Source organism: Quercus lobata, chromosome 8, assembly GCF_001633185.2.
Source record: "Quercus lobata isolate SW786 chromosome 8, ValleyOak3.0 Primary Assembly, whole genome shotgun sequence".
NCBI classification, from domain to species: Eukaryota; Viridiplantae; Streptophyta; class Magnoliopsida; order Fagales; family Fagaceae; genus Quercus; species Quercus lobata.
The window spans coordinates 19,552,288-19,573,292 of NC_044911.1; the positions used below are offsets into that span (position 1 = coordinate 19,552,288).

The 21,005-nt window shown below is 33.6% G+C and overlaps 2 protein-coding genes across 2 annotated transcripts; both read right to left on the reverse strand.

Moving 5' to 3' along the window:
- Window positions 1-10,339: 10,339 nt before the first annotated feature.
- LOC115956556 (TMV resistance protein N-like) lies at window positions 10,340-12,301 on the reverse strand. Its single transcript, XM_031074894.1, has 2 exons — window positions 11,811-12,301; window positions 10,340-10,496 (listed from the first exon to the last, which is right to left on the reverse strand). Exons 1-2 carry the CDS (start codon window positions 12,299-12,301, stop codon window positions 10,340-10,342), a joined length of 648 nt encoding a protein of 215 aa, XP_030930754.1.
- Window positions 12,302-17,023: 4,722 nt separating this feature from the next.
- On the reverse strand, window positions 17,024-18,743 carry LOC115954957 (protein EPIDERMAL PATTERNING FACTOR 1-like). Its single transcript, XM_031072971.1, has 2 exons — window positions 18,636-18,743; window positions 17,024-17,410 (listed from the first exon to the last, which is right to left on the reverse strand). The coding sequence occupies exons 1-2, from the start codon at window positions 18,709-18,711 to the stop codon at window positions 17,124-17,126; spliced, it is 363 nt and encodes a 120-aa protein (XP_030928831.1). The 5' UTR covers window positions 18,712-18,743; the 3' UTR covers window positions 17,024-17,123.
- Between the last annotated feature and the right edge of the window lie 2,262 nt (window positions 18,744-21,005).

The following is a 21,005-nucleotide window of genomic DNA, read 5'->3' on the forward strand; positions in this document are numbered from 1 at the left end:
TAATTAGTACACTCTAAATTTCTTAAATAACCAATATCTAAATTATGGATAATATGAAAATATCTATATCATTTAGTTTACTTTTAGGGTCTATTTGGGATCTATTTATTTTGCTGAAACTAAAAACTTTTAACTAAAAATACTGTAAATAAATGTAAAAATTAGCTGTAATAGTACAATAAAACTTATGAATAATATCAAAAAGTCTAGTGGGACACATAAATAGTAACAAAAATAAGCTGAATAGTAAAATAAGCTGGCTTTTTAAACTGGAGCCAAACGCACACTTAATAAATATATGATTTAAAAAAATTATGATAGAATTATCCTATTAACTTTAAATATTTTACCTAAAAAAAAATTTAATCCAGATCTTTTTTTTTTAAGGGTTTTTTTTTTTTTTTTTTTTTTTTGGAGTGGTGCTTTTGTGGATAATGGCATTACTTTTTTTGTCTACTTTGTTATTGTGCATGAATTGCCTTGGATACCTTCAGTAACGCCAGAAGGCCCAAAACCATGAATTAGATACGACACTTTCTTTTGTGTTTTATTTGGGGAGAAAAAAAAAATCTGAAACCACAGGTTGCTAAAATTCCATTAAATGAATTATTATACGGATTGAAGAAAGGCGACCATGCGTGGCAGGCACCACCCAGTTCAAGACTGTTAGTTGGGACTGGTTGGGAGTGGGTGTTAACCCAATCAATTGTCTGGAACACCAACCTTGTAGAACGTGGAGAGAATCTAACACTATCCACCTTCCTCGGCTCTTGCCTATCCTAGCTAGTTCACACTCAAAAACAATATATAATATAATCCACAAATATAGAGAGAGTTAAAGAAATAGAATCAACTAGTGGAGGTAGAGAACCACTGTGACCAAAAAAAGAAAGGGAAATGCAAGAGAGAAAAGGAGAAAGAGGGACATGAGCTTTGGAATAGAGATAGCGATGGCAGTAATGGGGTTATGGGCATTATATTTAAGGCCGATGGTGATGAGATTCGCAGGAGAAATGGCAGAAGTGATGGGCTACGGAATCTACCAGATATTAAGAGGCAGGCCTTCTTTTGCTTTCTCTACCTATCTTCCTTACTCGTCTTCTTTTCTTTAATTACAGAGGAGACATGGTGTGTATATATATATATATATATATATATAGCTATGTCACTGGATTTATATAGAAGATGAACAACAAGAAGCAGCTACAACAGTAAATGAATTAGAAAATTTACCTTTTGCCATTTTTATCATGGCACAAAGTCTCTTCAGGTCCTCCATTCCACCGCCACTGCTTGCTCTTCTTGATGCTGATGAGGTAGTTGATGGCAAAACTCATAGGGTTAAGGCCAATAAAAGTAGAATAATGTTAGCTATGGATATATTCTTGTACATTAATGTATATTTCATACACTTATACATATAGTACATACACTCACCACTTTTGCATAAAAATTATAACTTGAAGTCATGATTTTAGTTCAAAAGGTCAAATGTGCTTATTGTGCGTATAAATGAGTATGTGCAATAAACATTTCCATATTGTCATATAACAATAATGTAAGCTCATGTTTAACCCGAAAAGCTTTCATATCTGTAACGAATATATAGCACAATAAGATGTTATGAGACATTGATTCTTGGTTTTCGTTATCCTCTTAATTGCTAATTTTGTATTTTTATTCATTTTCAAATTGAATTGTAGGAGAATTACTACTCTTTCATAAAATTTTAGTCTCTGTGATGAGTCGCATCAAATAATTTGGTTATTTTCAAAAGCAATAGGAGTTAACAAGACGACATTTGGAGTGCAATAAAGGGTCAACTAGAGTTATTCATCTTAAATTATTAGATATGTTTTGTCACTACTTACAAAACCTCATAACAAACATAATTATATAGAAGCAAATCAAACAATCAGAAGCACCCAAAAACTGTAAAGTGTTTGCAGAGAGAAAAAACCTTGGTGATACCTGTTTTTGCTAATCCAAGCCCAAAGGCCTAATAGGAAGAAAAGCCCAAACCAGCCCAAAGAATGGATTGAAAATGGACAAAGAAGGCAAATGGACCACACCCCAAAAGCCTGAAAAGTAAACAAATATGACCCAAGCAATGGCCCAAATAGAGAAAGTACCCATGGAAAATAGAGAATAAAGCCCACAGTGGGCTCATTGGCCCTCTTTAAGATAAGGGCAGTGCATAGGAGGTAGTCATGGTAGAATGGCTCTCCTTGAAGAGTAAGAATGGGCCTTGAAGAGGCCTAAGAATAAAAGAATAAGAAAAGGCTCAGCAGGGTCACCCAGCAGAAACCAATGAGAAGTAAGGAAAAGGGCACTAAGAGCTAATGGGCTCAACCTAGCAAAATGAAATGTGGCAAGCCCAAGAAGCCCACATTACTATTGTGCAAGGGACACTGATAAAACTCCAGATTTCACAAGAGCAAAAGGCAACGAAAAAAAAAAAACCAAGTAATAGTGGCAAAAAACGCATGGGAAATGAAGAGAAAATGCAAGAAAGAAAACAACAATGGAATAGCCAGAGTACCACCAACCTATAACCCAACCAATGCATGGGAATTGGGACCCATGGCTAGAGAGATTACAAAGAGGATGGTTTGGTGGAAGGGCGAAAAGAGCCTAGTTTCGGTATCCTGCTAGGACCTCTTTTGGCAGATACCCTACTAGGAAAGCATCTTTACCAAAACAAGTAATAACCTAGCTAGGACCGTCTGATGCATGATAAAGGGAGAAGGCAAAAAGGGACTTTTAGGGCTTTACCATTTGGGAAGAGAGAGGGAGAGAGGTATTCACAGAAAATTAGGTCTTGCCTAAAATAAGAAGGAGCTTGTCGTAGAGTGAGTAGTCAAGGAGAGAAAAAGTCCTTGCCTGCGGTAAAAAAAGTAGTGGGATTGAACCCATTTACATACAACCAGAAGGTAGTGGGCACTCTCCTAGCATGGTAAGTGTCTATAACAAACAAGGGTAGTTGATGAAGAACAAAGATAAAAAGGGGAAAACATATAGACTTGAGTTGGGATATAAATAGGAACAATACCCATAGGGAACAACACAGTAACCTAGGAAATTTGAATAGGGAATTGAAAGTGAAAGAACAGAGAAAAGGGAAACATGAAGTGAAACTTAAGAGAACGAAAAAAGTGACTATGGTAGAAACAACATGCATCACTAGGAAATATTTTTCCTCCCTCATGTAACAAAACCAAAATATGTGTAATCCCATTAGAAAAAGTAGCTATTTTGACCTATTCTCCAAATAGTCTCCTATGGTGATAAGGTTGTGTAAGTTGAAGTTTGGGCTCCTTTTAGTCTACATCCTACAGAGATTCCTTTGTTATGTGCATTATTATGTCTGCCATTCTAACTATGCATAACTGCTAATGGAATATTTGGACTAACAATCATTCTGTTGCTCTGTATTTATATAATTTGGTTTTGGAGTGTTTGTCTTGTGCGCTAGGAATGGCAACGAGTCGGGTTCAGGCCAGGTTTTTTCATACCTGGACCCGACCTGCGGGTCTGTCCTGGAAACTTGGATTCGGTCCTTTTATTAAACGGATTTTTTTCTCAACCCGAAACCCACCCCGTCGGGCCCCCGCGGGCCCTTTCCTCTCATGCCCAGCCAAGCCCAAAATCAGAAACACAAATTTTGATTTATGATTTTTCGGCCCAAAATCACAAACACAGACACAAATCCAAACACGATAACAAACATAAACACATAAATCACAAACACAAATGTCAGATCTATGATTTTCCCTTTCAAAATCACAAACACAAACACAAACTCACATGATTGAGAATTTGAGACGAATTGAACCTAGAAAAAAAAAAAGTATATATATATGGAGAACGAGGTGGAGTGAGATCAGCGACGGTGAGGACGAAATGAAGCTGTGCCTATGCTTGACTGCTTGTGGGCTTGTGGCCATGTGAGTGAGAGAGTTGAGAGATGAAGAGGGAGAAGCGACCGTGTGAGACAGTGAGTGAGAGAGCTAAGACAGCTTGGGACAGGGGTGAGAGTGAGGACGGCGGTGAGAGGTAGGGTAGTTAGGCCGGCAGTAAGATTAGGAGTGAGTGAGATTGTGAGCTGAAGAAATGAGAGGCGGAGGTGTGAGCTGAAGAGAAGAGAGGCGGGGGTGTGAGTTGAATACTAAAATGAAATGAGGAATAGGAAATGTTAGGGTTTATAACTATGTGTATATATATATATATAAGGGTATTTTAGTAACTATATATATAACCAGGTTTCGGGTTTTTTTGATAAAATCCGAACCCGACCCGGACCCGCTTCGGGTTTTTTTTAAAAACCCATACCTGACCCTATTCTCTATTGGGCCGGTAAAATCCAACCCATTAGGGTCGGGCCTAACCGGGTATCCACCGGTCAGATTTAAATTGCTATCCCTATTGTGCACAGATTGGTTCTAGGGGAATCTTGTGGAGAGAGTCAAGCCCAACTCCCTTACCCTCTGTAGAAAGCCTTAGCCCAAAGGCACGAAAATGCCCCTACAAACCCATACAGTGCAAAAATACTCTTCAAGGCATATAACACCAACCAATTTACTAGTAAGAACAGTTCCAATACATCACATTTACAAATTCTCCAAGATATGTAAATCCCCTGAGATGACAAGCGAGGGTTAAGCAACACACACTTTGCCTAACGGATTCTCAAAACTGGTAACTCGCTTGACATGTCACCAAACATCCTAATCTCTTTCAACTAATTCTTTAGTCAACGGCTTCATTTACAACACTTGGACACTCATCTTAAATATAATCATACCCAAAATGTACAAATACATGAAAGTTTATTGGCATAAATGCACTTTTAGTCTCTACATTTTGGGCCGATTCTTGATTTGGTCCCTAAATTGATTTCGCTCCAAGGTTAGTCCCCGATTTTAAAAAAATTGTTTTTATTTTGATTCTTGTCGTCAACCTAATAACAGAAAAATCTAAGGTGGCAGACGGAATGCACTGTGTGCACAATAAATGCTGACGTGGTTAATAAAATAATAATAAAATATTTTATTTGACATTTTTAAATGTCACATCAGCATTTTCTAAATTAAAAATAGCCACGTCAATATTTTTTAAATTAAAAATAAAAATAATTTTTATTTTTTCAATTTTAGTTTAATTAAAAAAAATGAAAATAAAGGATGTTTAGATCTCAAGCTCTCTCTCTCAAGCTCTTCTCAGTATTTTTATTTTATTTTTCAATTTGACTCTCTGAAGCTCCCTCTTTCTTCAAAAGCAAGTTCAGATCTCTCTCTCTAACTCACCCTCTCTCTTTTCCTCTCTTACTGGTGGTGGTGGTGGAGTCATCCCACAATGAGGACATGAAGGAGTAGCGGCGGACAGAGTGGTAGTCAATGGACTAGACCTCAGATCAAAATCTCTAAAGCTCTAAAGCTAAATAGACTGGTGTTTTGCTTACCCAAACAAAAATCTCTAAAGCTCTCCCTCTCTTAGATTGGTGGTGGTGATTGTTGAGGTCGAGGTCGGTGGTTGTGGGTTCAATCTAGGCTCAGATTGGTGGGGTGGCCATGGGTCTTCACTCTTCAACCATGGGTCAGTAGGGAAGATGGGTTTTCAACCATGGGTCTTAGGGAAGAAGAAAAAGAAAGCTATGGAGATTTGGACATGGGTCTTTGTTGAATTTTTTGGGTTTTTTTTTTTTTTTTGTGTTTGTTTCTAAAGAAAATTTCTAGGTTTGGGTTTGTTGGAGATTAGTTGGTTTACTAAGTTTATGGGTTTGATTTGCTATAGAATTCGGTGTTGATTGTGTTAGAATTTGTTGAGTTTGATTGTCCAAATGGGTTGGCCGATTAGATATGTTGGGAAAGAACATGTTCTTATGTTCTTCCAAAAAAATAATGAAAAGCTATGGAGAACAAGAAAGCTATGGAGATTCGGGCATGGGTATTTGTTGAATTTTTTGGGGATTTTTTTTTTTTTTTTTTTTTTGTGTTTGTTTCCCAAGAAATAAAATCTCTAGGTTTGGATTTGTTGGAGATTAGTTTGTTTACTGAGTTTATGGGTTTGATTTCCTGTAGAATTCGGTGTTGATTGTGTTAGATATGTTAGGGAAGAACATGTTCTTATATTCTTCCAAAAAATAATGAAAAGCAATAAAAAAAAATGCAAATTTAATTATTTAATATAATGAGATTTAAGGTTTTGTTTTTTATTTTTTTTTATTAAAATGCTGATGTGTTATTTTTTAAAAGCCAAATAATTTTATTATTATTATTTTATTAGCCACATCAGCATTTATTGTGCACACAGTGCATTCCATCTGTCATCTCAGATTTTTCTGTTACTGGGTTGACGGTAGGGACCAAAATAAAAATGATTTTCTAAAATCAGGGACTGACCTAGAGGGACTGACCTAGAAGTAAAATCAATTTAGGGACCAAATCAAGAATTGGCCCAAAATGTAAAGACCAAAAGTGCATTTACACCAAGTTTATTTGCATGAAAATAAATAGAAATTTGACATGAAATATGTCAACACTTAAATTCCCAACACCTCATATTCACACCTGCCAATTACATTATATTTGAATAATTTTTACCATGAAATTATTTCTCTTAATTTAAAAGGGGTTTATATGGCTAAATATAACTAGAGAATGTAAATATGAGTTAACATGGATATATTAGAATTATATTAGCTATGAGAATATATACTTATGAATTTAAAAGGTCTAATGCGATAAATACACAATTGCAAGGTGTAAATATGACGCTTTGCATTTATGCTTTATATAAATTTGTTACATTTTAGGTTATATATCTTGGCTAATTCCCATATATAACAAAACAAGTGAGATTTGTATTAAAATAAGGATAAAGTTTGGCTCCAAACATATTTGGAGTCTTGGTCTCTAACCACCAATAAGAAGATGACATTTATAATTGTCTTATACAATACACATGACTCACTTAGCCCAACTAACAAAGTGAGTCATGTGCATTGTACAAAATATGACACATGTTATCTTTCTATTGGTAGTTGGAGCCTAACATTTTCCTTAAAATAATGTGGTTATGTATTAAGTCAAGTCAAGAAGTAGCTTAGAATGAATCAAGTTTTAGAAGGATTGCTCAAGTGAAAATAGTTTCTCAAGCTAACTCATCAAAATAGAAAGTTTGTGCAACTCTTGCTGAATAGAAACTTAAATAGCAAGTTTACTTGACCCTTTCTCAACACTCGCTTAACCAAGATTGTGATAAATGAGGAACTAACTTTGTTAGCCTGATGTATTAACCTATTATTTTCCTATATATAAAGCCAACTATGAGTGCATCACTTGGTCGTAGGCTCTATGCACTTGCTCTAGGTAATATGTGTTAGCCCAGTGAACCAAAGGAGGACAGTTTGGGAGTTACCACCTACTTTAGATCTAGGAACCAACCGAGCCCCTTGCTAAGGGCCTTGTATATCCAAATTCAAGGCCCAAAGTTAAGTGACCAAGATAAGAAGGTGTTAGACACCCAACCCCTTCAGGCTTTTGGACCGGTCTCCACTCATTATATTTCATATTTTAATTCTATTAATGAATCCTTTAATGAGCTATTCTAACATGTATACACACACTCACTCCATTTCTATTGCACGCAACATGTTATCTCCTTAACATCAACGCATCTCATAGCATCCATACATATTAATCACATGGTATACATCACATCATATTATCTCACCCATGTCAAGACAGCAAGCATACATACATCATCACATGGAAGCAAGCATGCATATTCATCATATCATGTGCACATACTCAATTCCTTTCATAAACATTCTTGAATTTTCACCTACAAAGTTGAAGATTCATGTTGCGTGGATGAGGAAAGATTCTTTGAAATGAGTGTTCATTTAAGTTGTCCTTGCTATAATACTTCCAATCTTTTGAAGGACAACATCGCTTGAATTTTTTTTTTTTTTTTTGGTGTATTTTCTTTTCAATTTTTGATTTCTCAAATATCTAAAAACATGGAAAAATAATTGACAAGAAGATTTTCTGACCTGTGTATTTTGTTTGTTTTTTAGTATTGAAAGTCTTGAGATGTGTTATTGTTAATATAAATATCTTTCTCTTGACTTAGAACATGCCTGATATTGTGTAAATACTTAAAAAGTGTGTGTAAGCAGAACTAGTGCATGATTATTTTAAGGTAAATGAAAATTTATATTGTCAATCTATAAAAGTCATATATAGATTGTACTTTCTATTTTAGTACATGAACACCCGTTTAAAAATGGTTAAACTCATTTGTACATTAATTTTATGAGTTAAACATTCATGAAAAACCTTACATTTTTAATTCAAGCATTGCTATGAATTTTAATGATATATTGTCTTTTTCATATAACTTCTATTGGAAAAAATAGTAGAAATGACTACCTTGAATTTAGTGTGAAGCTACTATGTTGTATGCATCTTAGAGACAGTTGCCAATTTTCATAGTGTGAAAATCGCCCCTCAATATAGCATAAATAAATATGAAGAGATAAGGTTGCAAAAGAAAAATCATGCGAAAAAAGAATAAGATACTACACCATCAAAGTTGAAGATTCATGTTGTGTGGATGAGGAAAAATTCTTTGAAATGAGTGTTCATTTACGTCGTCCTTGCTATAATACTTCCAATCTTTTGAAGGACAACATCGCTTGAATTCTTTTTGGTGTATTTTCTTTTCAATTTTTGATTTCTCTAAGATCTAAAAACATTGAAAAATAATTGACAAGAAGATTTTCTGACCTGTGTATTTTGTTTGTTTTTTAGTGTTAAAAGTCTTGAGATGTGTTATCGTTAATATAAATATCTTTCTCTTGACTTTGAACATGCCTGACATTGTGTAAATACTTAGAAAGTGTGTGTAAACAGAACTAGTGCATGACTATTTTAAGGTAAATAAAAATTTATATTGTCAATCTATAAAAGTCATATATATAGATTGTACTTTTTATTTTAGTACATGAACACCCTTTTAAAAATGGTTAAATTCATTTGTACATTAATTTTATTTATGAGTTAAACATCACCCCTCAATATAGCATAAATAAATATGAAGAGATAAGGTTGTAAAAGAAAAATCCTGCGAAGAAAGAATAAGATACTACACCATTAGAATATTCTTTCTCCAAGTAAATCACAGAGACTTACTACTTTGACTACATAAGAAGGTAGCATCATCTCAGTCAGTTTCTTCTTAGGCTAAAAAAAAGGTTAAAGAGAGGAATTTGGGGTTTTTATTTCATCTAAGGGCGAGGGTTTGGGCTTGGTGGAGCCTAGTTATGTTTGATCCGGTTGACGGCCCGACCCGACCCAAATAATTATGGTTTTTAATAAGAAATTTACTGAGGATTAGTCCATGGAGAGGAGGTTTGCCCAAGTCGGAGCGCTTATTGACAAGCCTCCTGGGGGTCTGAGGGCAACGTCCTCGGCAAAAATTTTTGGGCCTGTTTTGTGTAGAAAATGCAATTTGGTTATTAGGGTTTTGGCATGGTCGTGTTTTTAGTATGAGAGGAAAAACTGTAGCAACACCTTGTATCTCTTTTTTCCTGATAATAGTGGAATTCCTGTAACTCCGTGGATGTAGGCAAATTACCAAACCACATAAATATTGTCTTGTGTATATGAATGTTTTTCTTTGGCGTGCATTTCCTCTATTTTTTTTGTTTCTCACAGGTTGGGATTTTAGTTAAATTCCCTACACTTGGAGAGGCAATCAACCCATTGTGTAGCCAACTATAGTTTTTTTTTTTTTTTTTTTGTTTTAACTATAGTTATTTATCGAGTTTTGGATCCATATAAATATTGTATTTGGAAACCGGTATACTTAATGCCTCTCATCAATATATTCCCATAGTAGCGACATTCGTTTGTCAATTCAAAATTAATAAGAAGCCCGATAAACATTGTTTATATATACAATTACATGAGAGAGAGAGAGAGAGAGAGAGAGAGAGAGAACAAGCACATGAAGAGCAAGATGGTGCTGATTGCATTTCTTTTGATCAAGCAACACAGATAATTATAACAACTATGAATTTTTTCGTAAACAAAATAATGAACAAATATGGATGTCTGCTTACATATTCTTATTGGACACATATTCCTTTATTTTTTACACCAACATTGGAAAGAATTTGCAGTACTTTGTGTTAGTATCTAACATGTGGTTCCCTTTTACAAACAAACAAATGAAGCAATTAGCAAAAGCTAAAAAATGGACATTAGATCAACAGAAATGATGCAGAACTAAAAAAGTTAATGAAGGACCAGTTATCGATCAGTGTATCATTTCAATATTCCTTCAATATTGATTTGGTTGGCATCAATGGTACTGGTGTTTTATTAGGAGAGCTGAAATTTTTATACATCAAACGCTCTTCATTCTCAAGCTCTATCAAGCTCTTGATCACAATTTCTGAAGCACTTGTTACAACTTCTGACAAGTTCCTACAAGCACAATAGAAAAATTAATAACGGATTAATTCCAATTTTTCCTAAACTGGAGAATCGAAAGATCGGCAGAACTATATATTGGAAAAATTTTATGCTCACAAATGGAACAAAACTCAGGTGTAGTTTTTTAAATATTGTATCTTAAATTTTCCAATTAAATTTAATCATATAGTTGCATTAACTAATGAATTACAAACAGTGTTATTTTTACTGAAAGACAATTAAATTCAACCATATAGTTCATTGATTGATGCAACTACATGTTTGAATTTAATTAAGGTACATTAGGTATAACACTTAAGAAATTTTATCTAAATTTTATCCTCACAAATAATATAATCCATGGGTTCAAAGTCCTTTAAAAAAATTTAAACTTGTACATCTAAGTATTCTCTGGTGCAGTTTCATTTGGACTACAACTACGTAGTTAAATTGTACTACATCAAATGATCGGTTTCAAAGGATAACTTCTTTTTAGAACAATTGTAGTTAAAGTATGTAACGAAAAGAATATTTGGGAATGCCATCCAAAGAAGTTGGTAAAAGTCTAAAGGCATCATGCTATAATAGAACACTATCTTAGGATGCTGCTAAAAGGATTAATGAGGAGTGTGCAGTGGGTCAAGGAGTTAAGGATCAACTAGTTATTGGCTAATACTAGGACAAAGAGTTGAGGGCTTTGTTCCAGTTCATTGATGAGTGATAATTCCTTTAGTAGATTCTTTTTCTTGAGGTCATGATTGTATCATTAACCTTACTTAACATAGACAAAGATGAATTATTAGGAGCCTCGAACTATCTAAGATTAATCATTCAAATGTATGAAAAGTACTTGCTACTTTTGAATATAGATATTAAAACTAGTGCCCTGGAGTCTCTTAATTGGTAAAGATTGATACAACATGTTAGGACACCATTTTAAAAAAGGATTAGCTTGCACAACTAGTCTTTCTCTTGGACGGAAACCCCACACCAATGAAATCACTGGCTCTAATATTAATATTACTTCTTGGTATTATAGGTTTATCGGTAATTTATTAGAGTAGTATATTAACACGTTGGAAAAAATCACTTTGTGAGTGCTTAAAATGCAACATATTAGAATACTACTTACACTAAAAAGTCTAAGCCAATAGTGAAAATCTCATATCAATCACTTATTCTTGTTAATTAGTACTACTCTTTATGTAAACAATCTAATAAAGTTCATAAAATTTACTAGGTAAAAATGAAAATGGGCATACTATTGCAGCACCAATTGTGCTGAAACAAACTAATAATAATAATAATAAGGTAGATTGATCTTACCCCTTGTTGGAGTCAAAGGTAAGCCCCACGGTGTTCTTAGCCTCATCAAGAGCCCAGTTAAACCTCCGAAGTTCCTTCTTGTCAGATACTACATTTCTTGGAACACGTAGTTGAGAAGGCTTAATGTCACAAAATATAGGTATGACCTTCTTCTTGGTCTCCATGATTAGAGCCAGTTCATGAAGACAAAAATACGACTGACAGTAATTAGGCGAAAACATTGCTACGCCTACCTTGCAGCCATGTATTGCACTATCAATCTTTTCAAATAATTTGTCTCCTGGCTTCATAGTTTTGTTGTCCAAGAAAGGACGTAGGTTAAACCTAGAAAGATAATCATAGAGCAAAGTGGCTATTGTTCGCTTTGTGTCAATCCCTCTATGGTTAAGGAAAACATCACATGTGGGTTTAATCACACGTTTGGCCAACTGGGTTTTGCTTCTGTTGGAGAATAATCGGCTTTGGAATTTCAAGGCTGGTGAACGATGCATGATTTCTCTAAACATTTGCATTATGCCTTGTATGGTATAGGTGTTGTATTTGGGTATTATGGGTTTCTTTCCTAAATTGGAATGTAGACGTTGTGTTGTTTTGTGAGAATTGTATTTATGGTTTGCTGGCTTGCATTGCCTTATATATAAAGAGGTTCAAATTTTACTTTTCATGGTATTTTTTTACTCTTTGTTGTTTGGTATTAGTAAATTGAAACCTTCAACCTTAATTGAACTCTTTAACTCTTGAATTGATTTTGAAAGAAAGAATTTTTATGGAAAGGTATTGAAAATCAACATACAACCGTGTTTTAAATTTGATAGAAGAAGGAGATCGATGAAAATCAACATGTCCCTTCAAACACGTTTATTGACTCTCTCTCACACACAAAGTGCCACCGCAGCTACAGGGTCCACATTCGAATCAAAAATTCCAGTTTTTTTCAACCTTAATGTCGAGTCGGATATATTACATCGTGGAGACATAAAAACATCACATGCCTGAACTCGATTCAGTGCTTCAACTTTTGAATTTAACGCAAGAAATTCAAAGTAATTTCCTTAGTCTGAACACCCTTTTCTTTTAATTTTCTATCTCAAAAAAAAAAAAAAAAAAGAAAGTACCTGGTAACCTTAACGTCTATATTAGTATTCAATACCAGTTTTCTGTATAGCTTACTACCAACCTGAGGGGTTTCTTTGACTGTTTGAATACAAAATTCTGGTCACAGTATAAAGTTTCCTCGCACCAGGTGATGTAGAATAACGACAATTGAACTGATAGAAATGGGAGTTCGTTTTCATTATACAGCAACTTTATTTCTAATAGTAATAATTTTTTATGAATATTATGTTAGGCGTGATCTGGTGGACTATATAGCAAGGACATGAAGAGAGAGACAGTACAAATTCAATAATATGATTTTGGAGAAAAGCCTAACTACTTTTGCCTTTACGTGTAAGACAATTGAGCTTTTTTTAACTATTTTTGTACCCACATCGTGATCCTTGCAATACCTTTTGCCCTACCACGGAGCTTGACTGAGACAACCATAGCGACACAGATATGGCAAAGTATCCCATTAGCAACATTATGTCCAAGGAGATTAATGTAATAGATGATCATCACTTTGAATGTGATGGATGTGGCTATCTTGTTGCAGATTTGCTTTTGTTCATCTCCAATAACTGATTGGTTGATATTTTGCAATAAATCCTAATTAATGTTGCATTTCATGACATGTAACCTATTAACCTAAACGTGTTACTCAAAAGCACTTTGAATTGAATGGAGTGTAATAATTAATGAAGATAGTGTAGGAGATACACTCGAGATTTAATGGTTAAAAATAAAGTAAGTTAATGACCTCCCTTAAAGTTTTATATTATCACACTTACCTATCTTTTAGTTTGAAATAAGACACTCACCTATCCTAAAATGCAAATTATTTATATTAACCTTCCCTTGACGATTGAAAAATGACTTTGAAAATTTTCAAATTTCAAATTTTTACCTTCTACTTAAATGGTTAGTTTTCCTTTTAAAAATATTAATTATCTTTAGTATGTATATGTGTTTTCTCGTATAAAATTTTAGGTTTTATTACTGTACATGTAATGTAAACTCAAACAAAAGAGTCTAGATGGTAAAACAATCATGTTCTTATAATTCTAATTTTAGGATACATTGGAGGTTGAAGAAAGTGGTTAATGGGGGTCTAGATCAACTCTCCCTTATAAGTTCTTTTTTTTGGGGGGGGGGGGAGGTTAGGTTAGGTTATGAGTTCAAGACCTATAGGGTAGGTGTATAACTTATCAATTAAAAAAAAAAAAAAAAAGTTGAAGAAAGGGTCCAACACTCTTCAAGGATTTAGCCCTAAACCTATCATAACAATTTTACCCACCCTTAAACTATATGACATTCACGGGAGGGTAGGTGGTGTTCATAGGAGCATTCTCAAAGTCTTAGGATATTATGTTATATATGTAATATATATTCATCGTTCTCATTTGCATATGGAGCCAACACGTACTCATTGTCTAGCATTCTTTGTTCCATCCGAGTAAAATAAAAATCCATTGACTGCTTTTGGTTTGCCATACAACTTTTTCCCTTTTACATTTTCCAGTTTTCAGATGTTTGACCCAACATGAAAAATGTTGATAAAAAATTAGGAGAAAAAAAAATTGATTTGATCAGCAAAATAATAGTTTTGGGGCGAAAAACAATTTCCACTCAAAAAACCCAATTTCCTTCCCACCTATCAACCACCACTATAGTCTTCGTTACTCCTTCCCTCTACACTACCATACTTTTTTGACTCAGTCACCTTCGATTAGGAAGCCACCACCCCTTCCACCGGAGACAAATGCTTCTCCAACAATGAACTCATGGCCAAAATTAATCAAATAGGAAATGAAAAATGATTTGCTCAGCAAAATAATAGTTTTAGAGTGTAAAAACAATTTCCCCATGAAAAACACAACACCCCACCCATATGTCAGCCACCATTAGTAAGCCACTACTCCTTCCACCAGAGAAAAATCCTTCTCCAACAACAAACTGGCCAAATTGAGATCAAAAACCAACCCCATGACCCTCAAATTCCATCCCAGTTTTGGAGAACCATCCAGGTATGGTTCTTTGTATTTTTTTATATTTTTTTTTTAAAGTTTTAGAAAATTAATCCCGCATCTAAAGATATGCAAATCCTATAGTACTTTGCTTGTTATAGTTTAAGCCTGGCTCAAAATTTGTGGCATTGAGACTTGAGAGTATTGAGGTAATAGTTTTTATTAGAAAATAATTTTATCCGCCAATTTAAATTAGTTTGATCTAGTGTTGGTTGGATTTTCTGAGTTCATTATGTTATATTAGTGAAATTAACAGTTAATTAGATGTTGGTGCTATGGATTTGTGTTCGCTATATTAGATGTTGTGATATTATATATACTATGTTTTATTATATAGTATATACTATGTTAAAAGTTAGTATTGTGGGTTTTTTGTTTTTGTTCGTTATGAACAGAAATGGTTCTTTCATTTCCATATAATAATTGGGAACCTTTTTTTTTTCCACGCAAGTGAAATGCCTTAAAATATTTTTTGAAATATTACTAGAAATACAATCAAATATAGGAAAAGAAATTGTTATTTTTGAAAATGATTTCACCTACCAAATTGTTCTATAATGAAAAAAAAATCAATATATATAAAATTTGCCCTAACGCAGGTTAAGCTCGTTCGTTGTTTGACCCAAAGCAAGAACGGAGTTATTGCTTTCAAGAATAGTAAACGATTGGTCCAGCCCATTGTTTACTTTTTGAAAGGTCAGAAAATGATACAATATAGAAACTCAGACCAAACGACAAACTATATGGAAACTTCTTCTGTTTGTTTGTTTGTTTAATTTATCTGTCAAAGTCATATACACTGAAATCATAGGACCCGCATGCCAACTTTCTTTATTCCTACAGTCTTGACTGGCACGTACTGCGTCTCGGTAGTGTTAATATAAGAGAATTTTAATAGTTATGCTGTAACAGTAAATTTATTTTAACTTTTAATATAATAAAATAATATAAATATCATAATAAAATAATATATTTATTACAATAAATATTTATCTCACTACAATAAAATAATATATTCATTACACATAACCATCATAGTCACACAACCACAACCACAACCACAACCACCACCACCAACACCACCATAGCCCACAACAAAGAAAAAAAAAATCAACCAAGCCCACACCCACCACCATGAAACCCACCCGAGCCACCACCACAAACACACCAATCTACCCACAAACCCACCCACAACCCAGCCACCCACAGATGAACCCAACCACCCACTGACGCCGATTTACCCACAACCACAACCACCGACGCCGATCTACTCCATTACTCATTAGATAAGATATCCACTGATGTCGACAAACCTAGCTACCCACCAACGTCGATCTACCCACACAACCACAACCACCACCACCACACCACAGCCCATAGCAAAAAAAAAAAAAAAAAAAAAAAGCAACCAAGTAAGGGCGAGATGGGTCGGCGATGTGGCGGTGAGAATTGAGAATTCTGAACGGAAAAGGAAAAACAAATAAATAATATTTTAATAGGAAGTGAGAATAAAAAATTATTTTATTTTTTAACTCTCAGCTACAGTGCACACATCTATCTATAGATGTGCACTATAGCAATGAAGTTAAAAAAAATAGCTATAGCTCCACTGTTGTATAGTTATTTTTGTATTTTGGTGGAGCTAAAATAGCTATATAACTATTTAGCTCTATTGCTGTGAGTGCTCTTAACTATTGTTTTTTAAGTTTTCATTTTAAAATTTTGCCATGTAGTTAATTTTTAAGAGAAAAATCTAAGGATCAGCACCTAAAATAACGTAGAGAACTTTTATCTCATTTAAACATTATACTTATACATAAAAGTAATCAAGAGTTCCCAAGTAGGAGGTACAGGCAAGGCTTGTTTCTTCTTACCATAGTTTAATTTAGATTCTTAAGAGTTCAGTTTCATGAACTACTTGCTTTTCTGGCTAGGTATACAACGATTGTTTCATCCACAAGTGGGAGAAATTTTTTTCAATTAAACTAATGTATTCAACAAAGACGTCGTTTAAGGATTATTAAAAACAAATATATTGCGAATAATGCAAAAACTCTTTGCGTGCTTAATAAAGGAAACTAGGGCAGTAGTAATACTAAAGTGTGTAAATTACAAAAACAAGTCAGGGTTGAAGTACATAGGTAACAATAATAAGTTCTAAACCTTAGCAAAAAGAGTGGCCTAGCTTTTATGGAACAGGATATGACTTGCCATTACACATACAACGATATGATATAGGGCACGTCTCTGCCTGAGTTAGCGAGCCACATAGTGCAAAGCTCACCATTACCAATCGACATGGTGAACAGGAGCCACAGGCATGAGTGCAATCGGGTAACCTTGATCCAGCAACTTGCATTGGATGGGCTTTCCTGAGTTGCTTTTGACCTTCCAGGTTCGAATGTGATTGCACCATTATGCTGTCCGTACTTGCCAATGTTGCTTGGTCCTGTTCATGGCGATCGTGGCCATTATCTGTCAATCATGAGAACCACTATTGTAAGAGTACTATTGTGCGACAAAATAGTAAATAATATTATCAATAATTTCGGAATCAGTGAAAAAAATCAGTATATTTTTTTTATTTGGCATAAAGACAATTAAATAGTGTTAGTGATTGACTTATATAAAAATCAATAACAACTTATCAATAGTTATGAAAAAAATTGTGTCTATAATTTTACTCTAATATTATATGTTAGGGGTTGTAATTTGTTTTAGCGATGTCATGTTGAGATATGAGTATTCAAATACAAGGTTCAATCCTAATTTAACTATTTAATAATCATGTCAAACCTTCTCAAACTTTAACACAACCCACTAATTAAGCGAGTTAACAAGACACAATTTAAGAAAAATTAAGTAAAAAATGAGTTTTTTTATTTTTATTTTCTTTGGGTAAAACGGTTAGGGATTTTTTTTGAGTTTTAATGAATAATTTATCAATATAACCATTTAAAATTATCTCAATGACTTAATTATGTTTAGTATTCAAATTCATTTGAAAGAAAAATGATATGTATTTATATTAATCATGTCATTTTGGGTTGATTGTGGGTTAAGTATGTCAACACGAAATTGATCAATTTATTAATCGTATTGAGGTGTGTCTACTTTCAACCTGATTTTGACACTAAATCATTTACACTAAATAATAAGCTGCAAAAAATCGTACTGTGTTCATGGGCCGTGTCCAATATTATGACCCCTATATATTATATATCACCGGCACATAATTATAATATACAACAAATGAGTAATAGAACATGACGTTCTCATGTGGGTTTAGGTTATTTTTTTAATAATTGTTTTTATCAAATGAATTGAAGAATGAGAAGAAAAAAAAATTATTAAGGACAAGTCAAAGTAATTACCTTAAAAGAATATTCTTCTTATTCGGTGGTTCAAGCATAACATTAGAATCTACCTTATACAATACTTTGTTGTGATGAGCATACATGTGTGACATAATGTCATACATCAATAACGAACGAAGAGTACTGTATAATATATAGCAAATAGTCATTTATTTTTGCTCAGTATAAACAGCTTGATTCTAAAATATATTGGTCTATGATAAGCTACTATTTCACGTAGTACACACTTAATTACCACATTTCTTGTACTAAAAATATCCTAATATATATATTTGAAATGTTAACTAAATAGAAATAGTTTATCAAGATACTAAGAAGCATACATGACCGAGCCCATCCGATGGCAAACATGTTGGCTACAATGAGAAGTAGTACAGCTAGGAAGATGGAAATCCTCATGGCCTTGGAGTTTCTCTATTATGCTTCCAAATTAAAAGAGAGAAAAATGAGAACGGTGAGGCTTAGTTACTGAGAGATGGATATATATATTATATAGAATTTAAAGAAGGTCAATGAACCAAAGAAAAGGTATTCAAGTGTATCACAGGCCGTATATGCATGGAAAAAAGGTCACATGAAAATGGGTGAGCTCAAAAGGTGCTCACAAGGTTTTCTCTTCTTCACTGAATTGCACATTTGCACTATGCACTTGAATGGTACAGAACAGTGAAATGGCTGCGTTGAACAATCTGGGTGCTTCTATTACTCCACATGATTTCATGGCACTCAGTACTGAGCAGCTGGTTGAGCCATGCAAAGGGCATGATTCTTAGAAATTACTACTAGTTTAGAAACCTTGTGTGCCTTAATTAAAGAGATCTCACTCTGACTCACTGTATAGACATTAATTACCTGACTCGACTCTATTATCTTCTCGTCACTCGTGGACTATATAAAAATTGTAATAACCTGGAGGTAACATAATTCAACATAAATTCAAATTGAATTTTCATACCTATGACTTTGTGAAGCAGTTCCTGCCAAATTTTTGTTTGTTAGCTTGTAGAAAAAGAGGAAACTCCTACGACAAAGAAAGTTTAGCATTTTTAAACCACCCGAGCCATGCATATTTTAGTCACTTGCCTTTGGTATATTTCATTGTATATACTGTATAAATTCCCCCCTCTACAAAATTGGCATATATTATTCAACATTTTGAAAAACATTGAATGGAAAATTTTCATAACATTTAATAACTTTGCTTGAAATATCAATTATTTCTTGTAAAATACTACCCCATTACCATTTTTAAATTTCCTTTAAACTCTTTGAGGGCTAGCTAGGGACAACTATTATCATAACATTTTTTTTTTATTAGTATAATTTATTAAGGTTACAAGTTATGATAAAAATATATCATTTTTTATAATGGCCTAAACCGACATCACTTTTTTAGAATAATTCTAGAAACACATTCAGGGTCTGTTTGGATACCGAGTGCTTATTGTTTAAAATTGAAAACTAAAAATATTGTAGCAAAATAATTTTTAAATGTGTGAATAGTGCCATGGGACCCAGTTTTAAAGTTGATTTTACCAAATTCCGTACTTGCGGTTCCTATGAACAGTATATTGGACCCATTGTTTAAAACGCAAACACAGACGTGGTTGGATTTCAGCTGTATCCAAACTCACGCTTAATCTTACACCTAATATTACAACTTGCTGATTTATGCAACTATGAGTAGTAAACAATTTGCACTATTGAATATATGGACTCATCACTTTTTGTAAATCACTCACAATCACACAATTTAACAAATTATAAAATTAAGTGTGAAAATAGGTGTGTCCACATAAGTTGACTGCCAATAGGTCACGTTAGCAATTATTTAAAAAAAAAAATAGTTAAGTTTTAATTTCTTATGTCCCTAAACTTAATTATTGTTCAATTTAGGAATGAGGTATATTTTGGTCATCATCCTTTTAAGATCAATTTCATTTTGGTCATATCAACTTTTTTGAGGATTAAATTGATGAAATTAATTAATTAAATTAAAAAATTAGTAATTAAATTAATTCAATTGGTCTTAATTAATTTAACTTGTTAAGAGTCTTATCACTCAATTAGTTGGCACATTTTGATATTTTTAACGAAAATGCTTATGATTCAAATCTCTTTACCCAACTATCAAATAAATAAATAAAGAGAAAGCATATATATAAATATATATATATATATATATATATATATATATTAGGTACACAATCTGTCACTGTAGACTGTAGTTATATATCTGCTCGTGGTTCGTACGCGCTTCAAAATGGTTGTGGCCTTGTGGGTCTTGCACCGTTTTGACTTGCATGCATGAGGGGAAGTAAATTACCTACATGGGACATTATGTGAACGCATAAATATTGACGAGGCCCAAATTTATGGGCTTATGACTCAGTCTACTTTGTTTCGTTTCCCATTCGGCCTTTCCCATCCTACTCAAATACCCAAAGTTATGGGCTTATGACTCAGTCTACTTTGTTTCGTTTCGGTTTCCCATTCGGCCTTTCCCATCCTACTCAAATACCCAAAAATGAAACAGAATTTTAAATTATTTTTTAAATTAATAATAAAAATAATTTAAAAGGCCTTCATGCATCCCAAGCCTCTCATTAATTAGCCTTGCCTTTATGTTAATTTGTCCATCAACAATTGAAGAATGCGAAGAGTTTTAGGACATGGGACATGTTGAGAAAGCC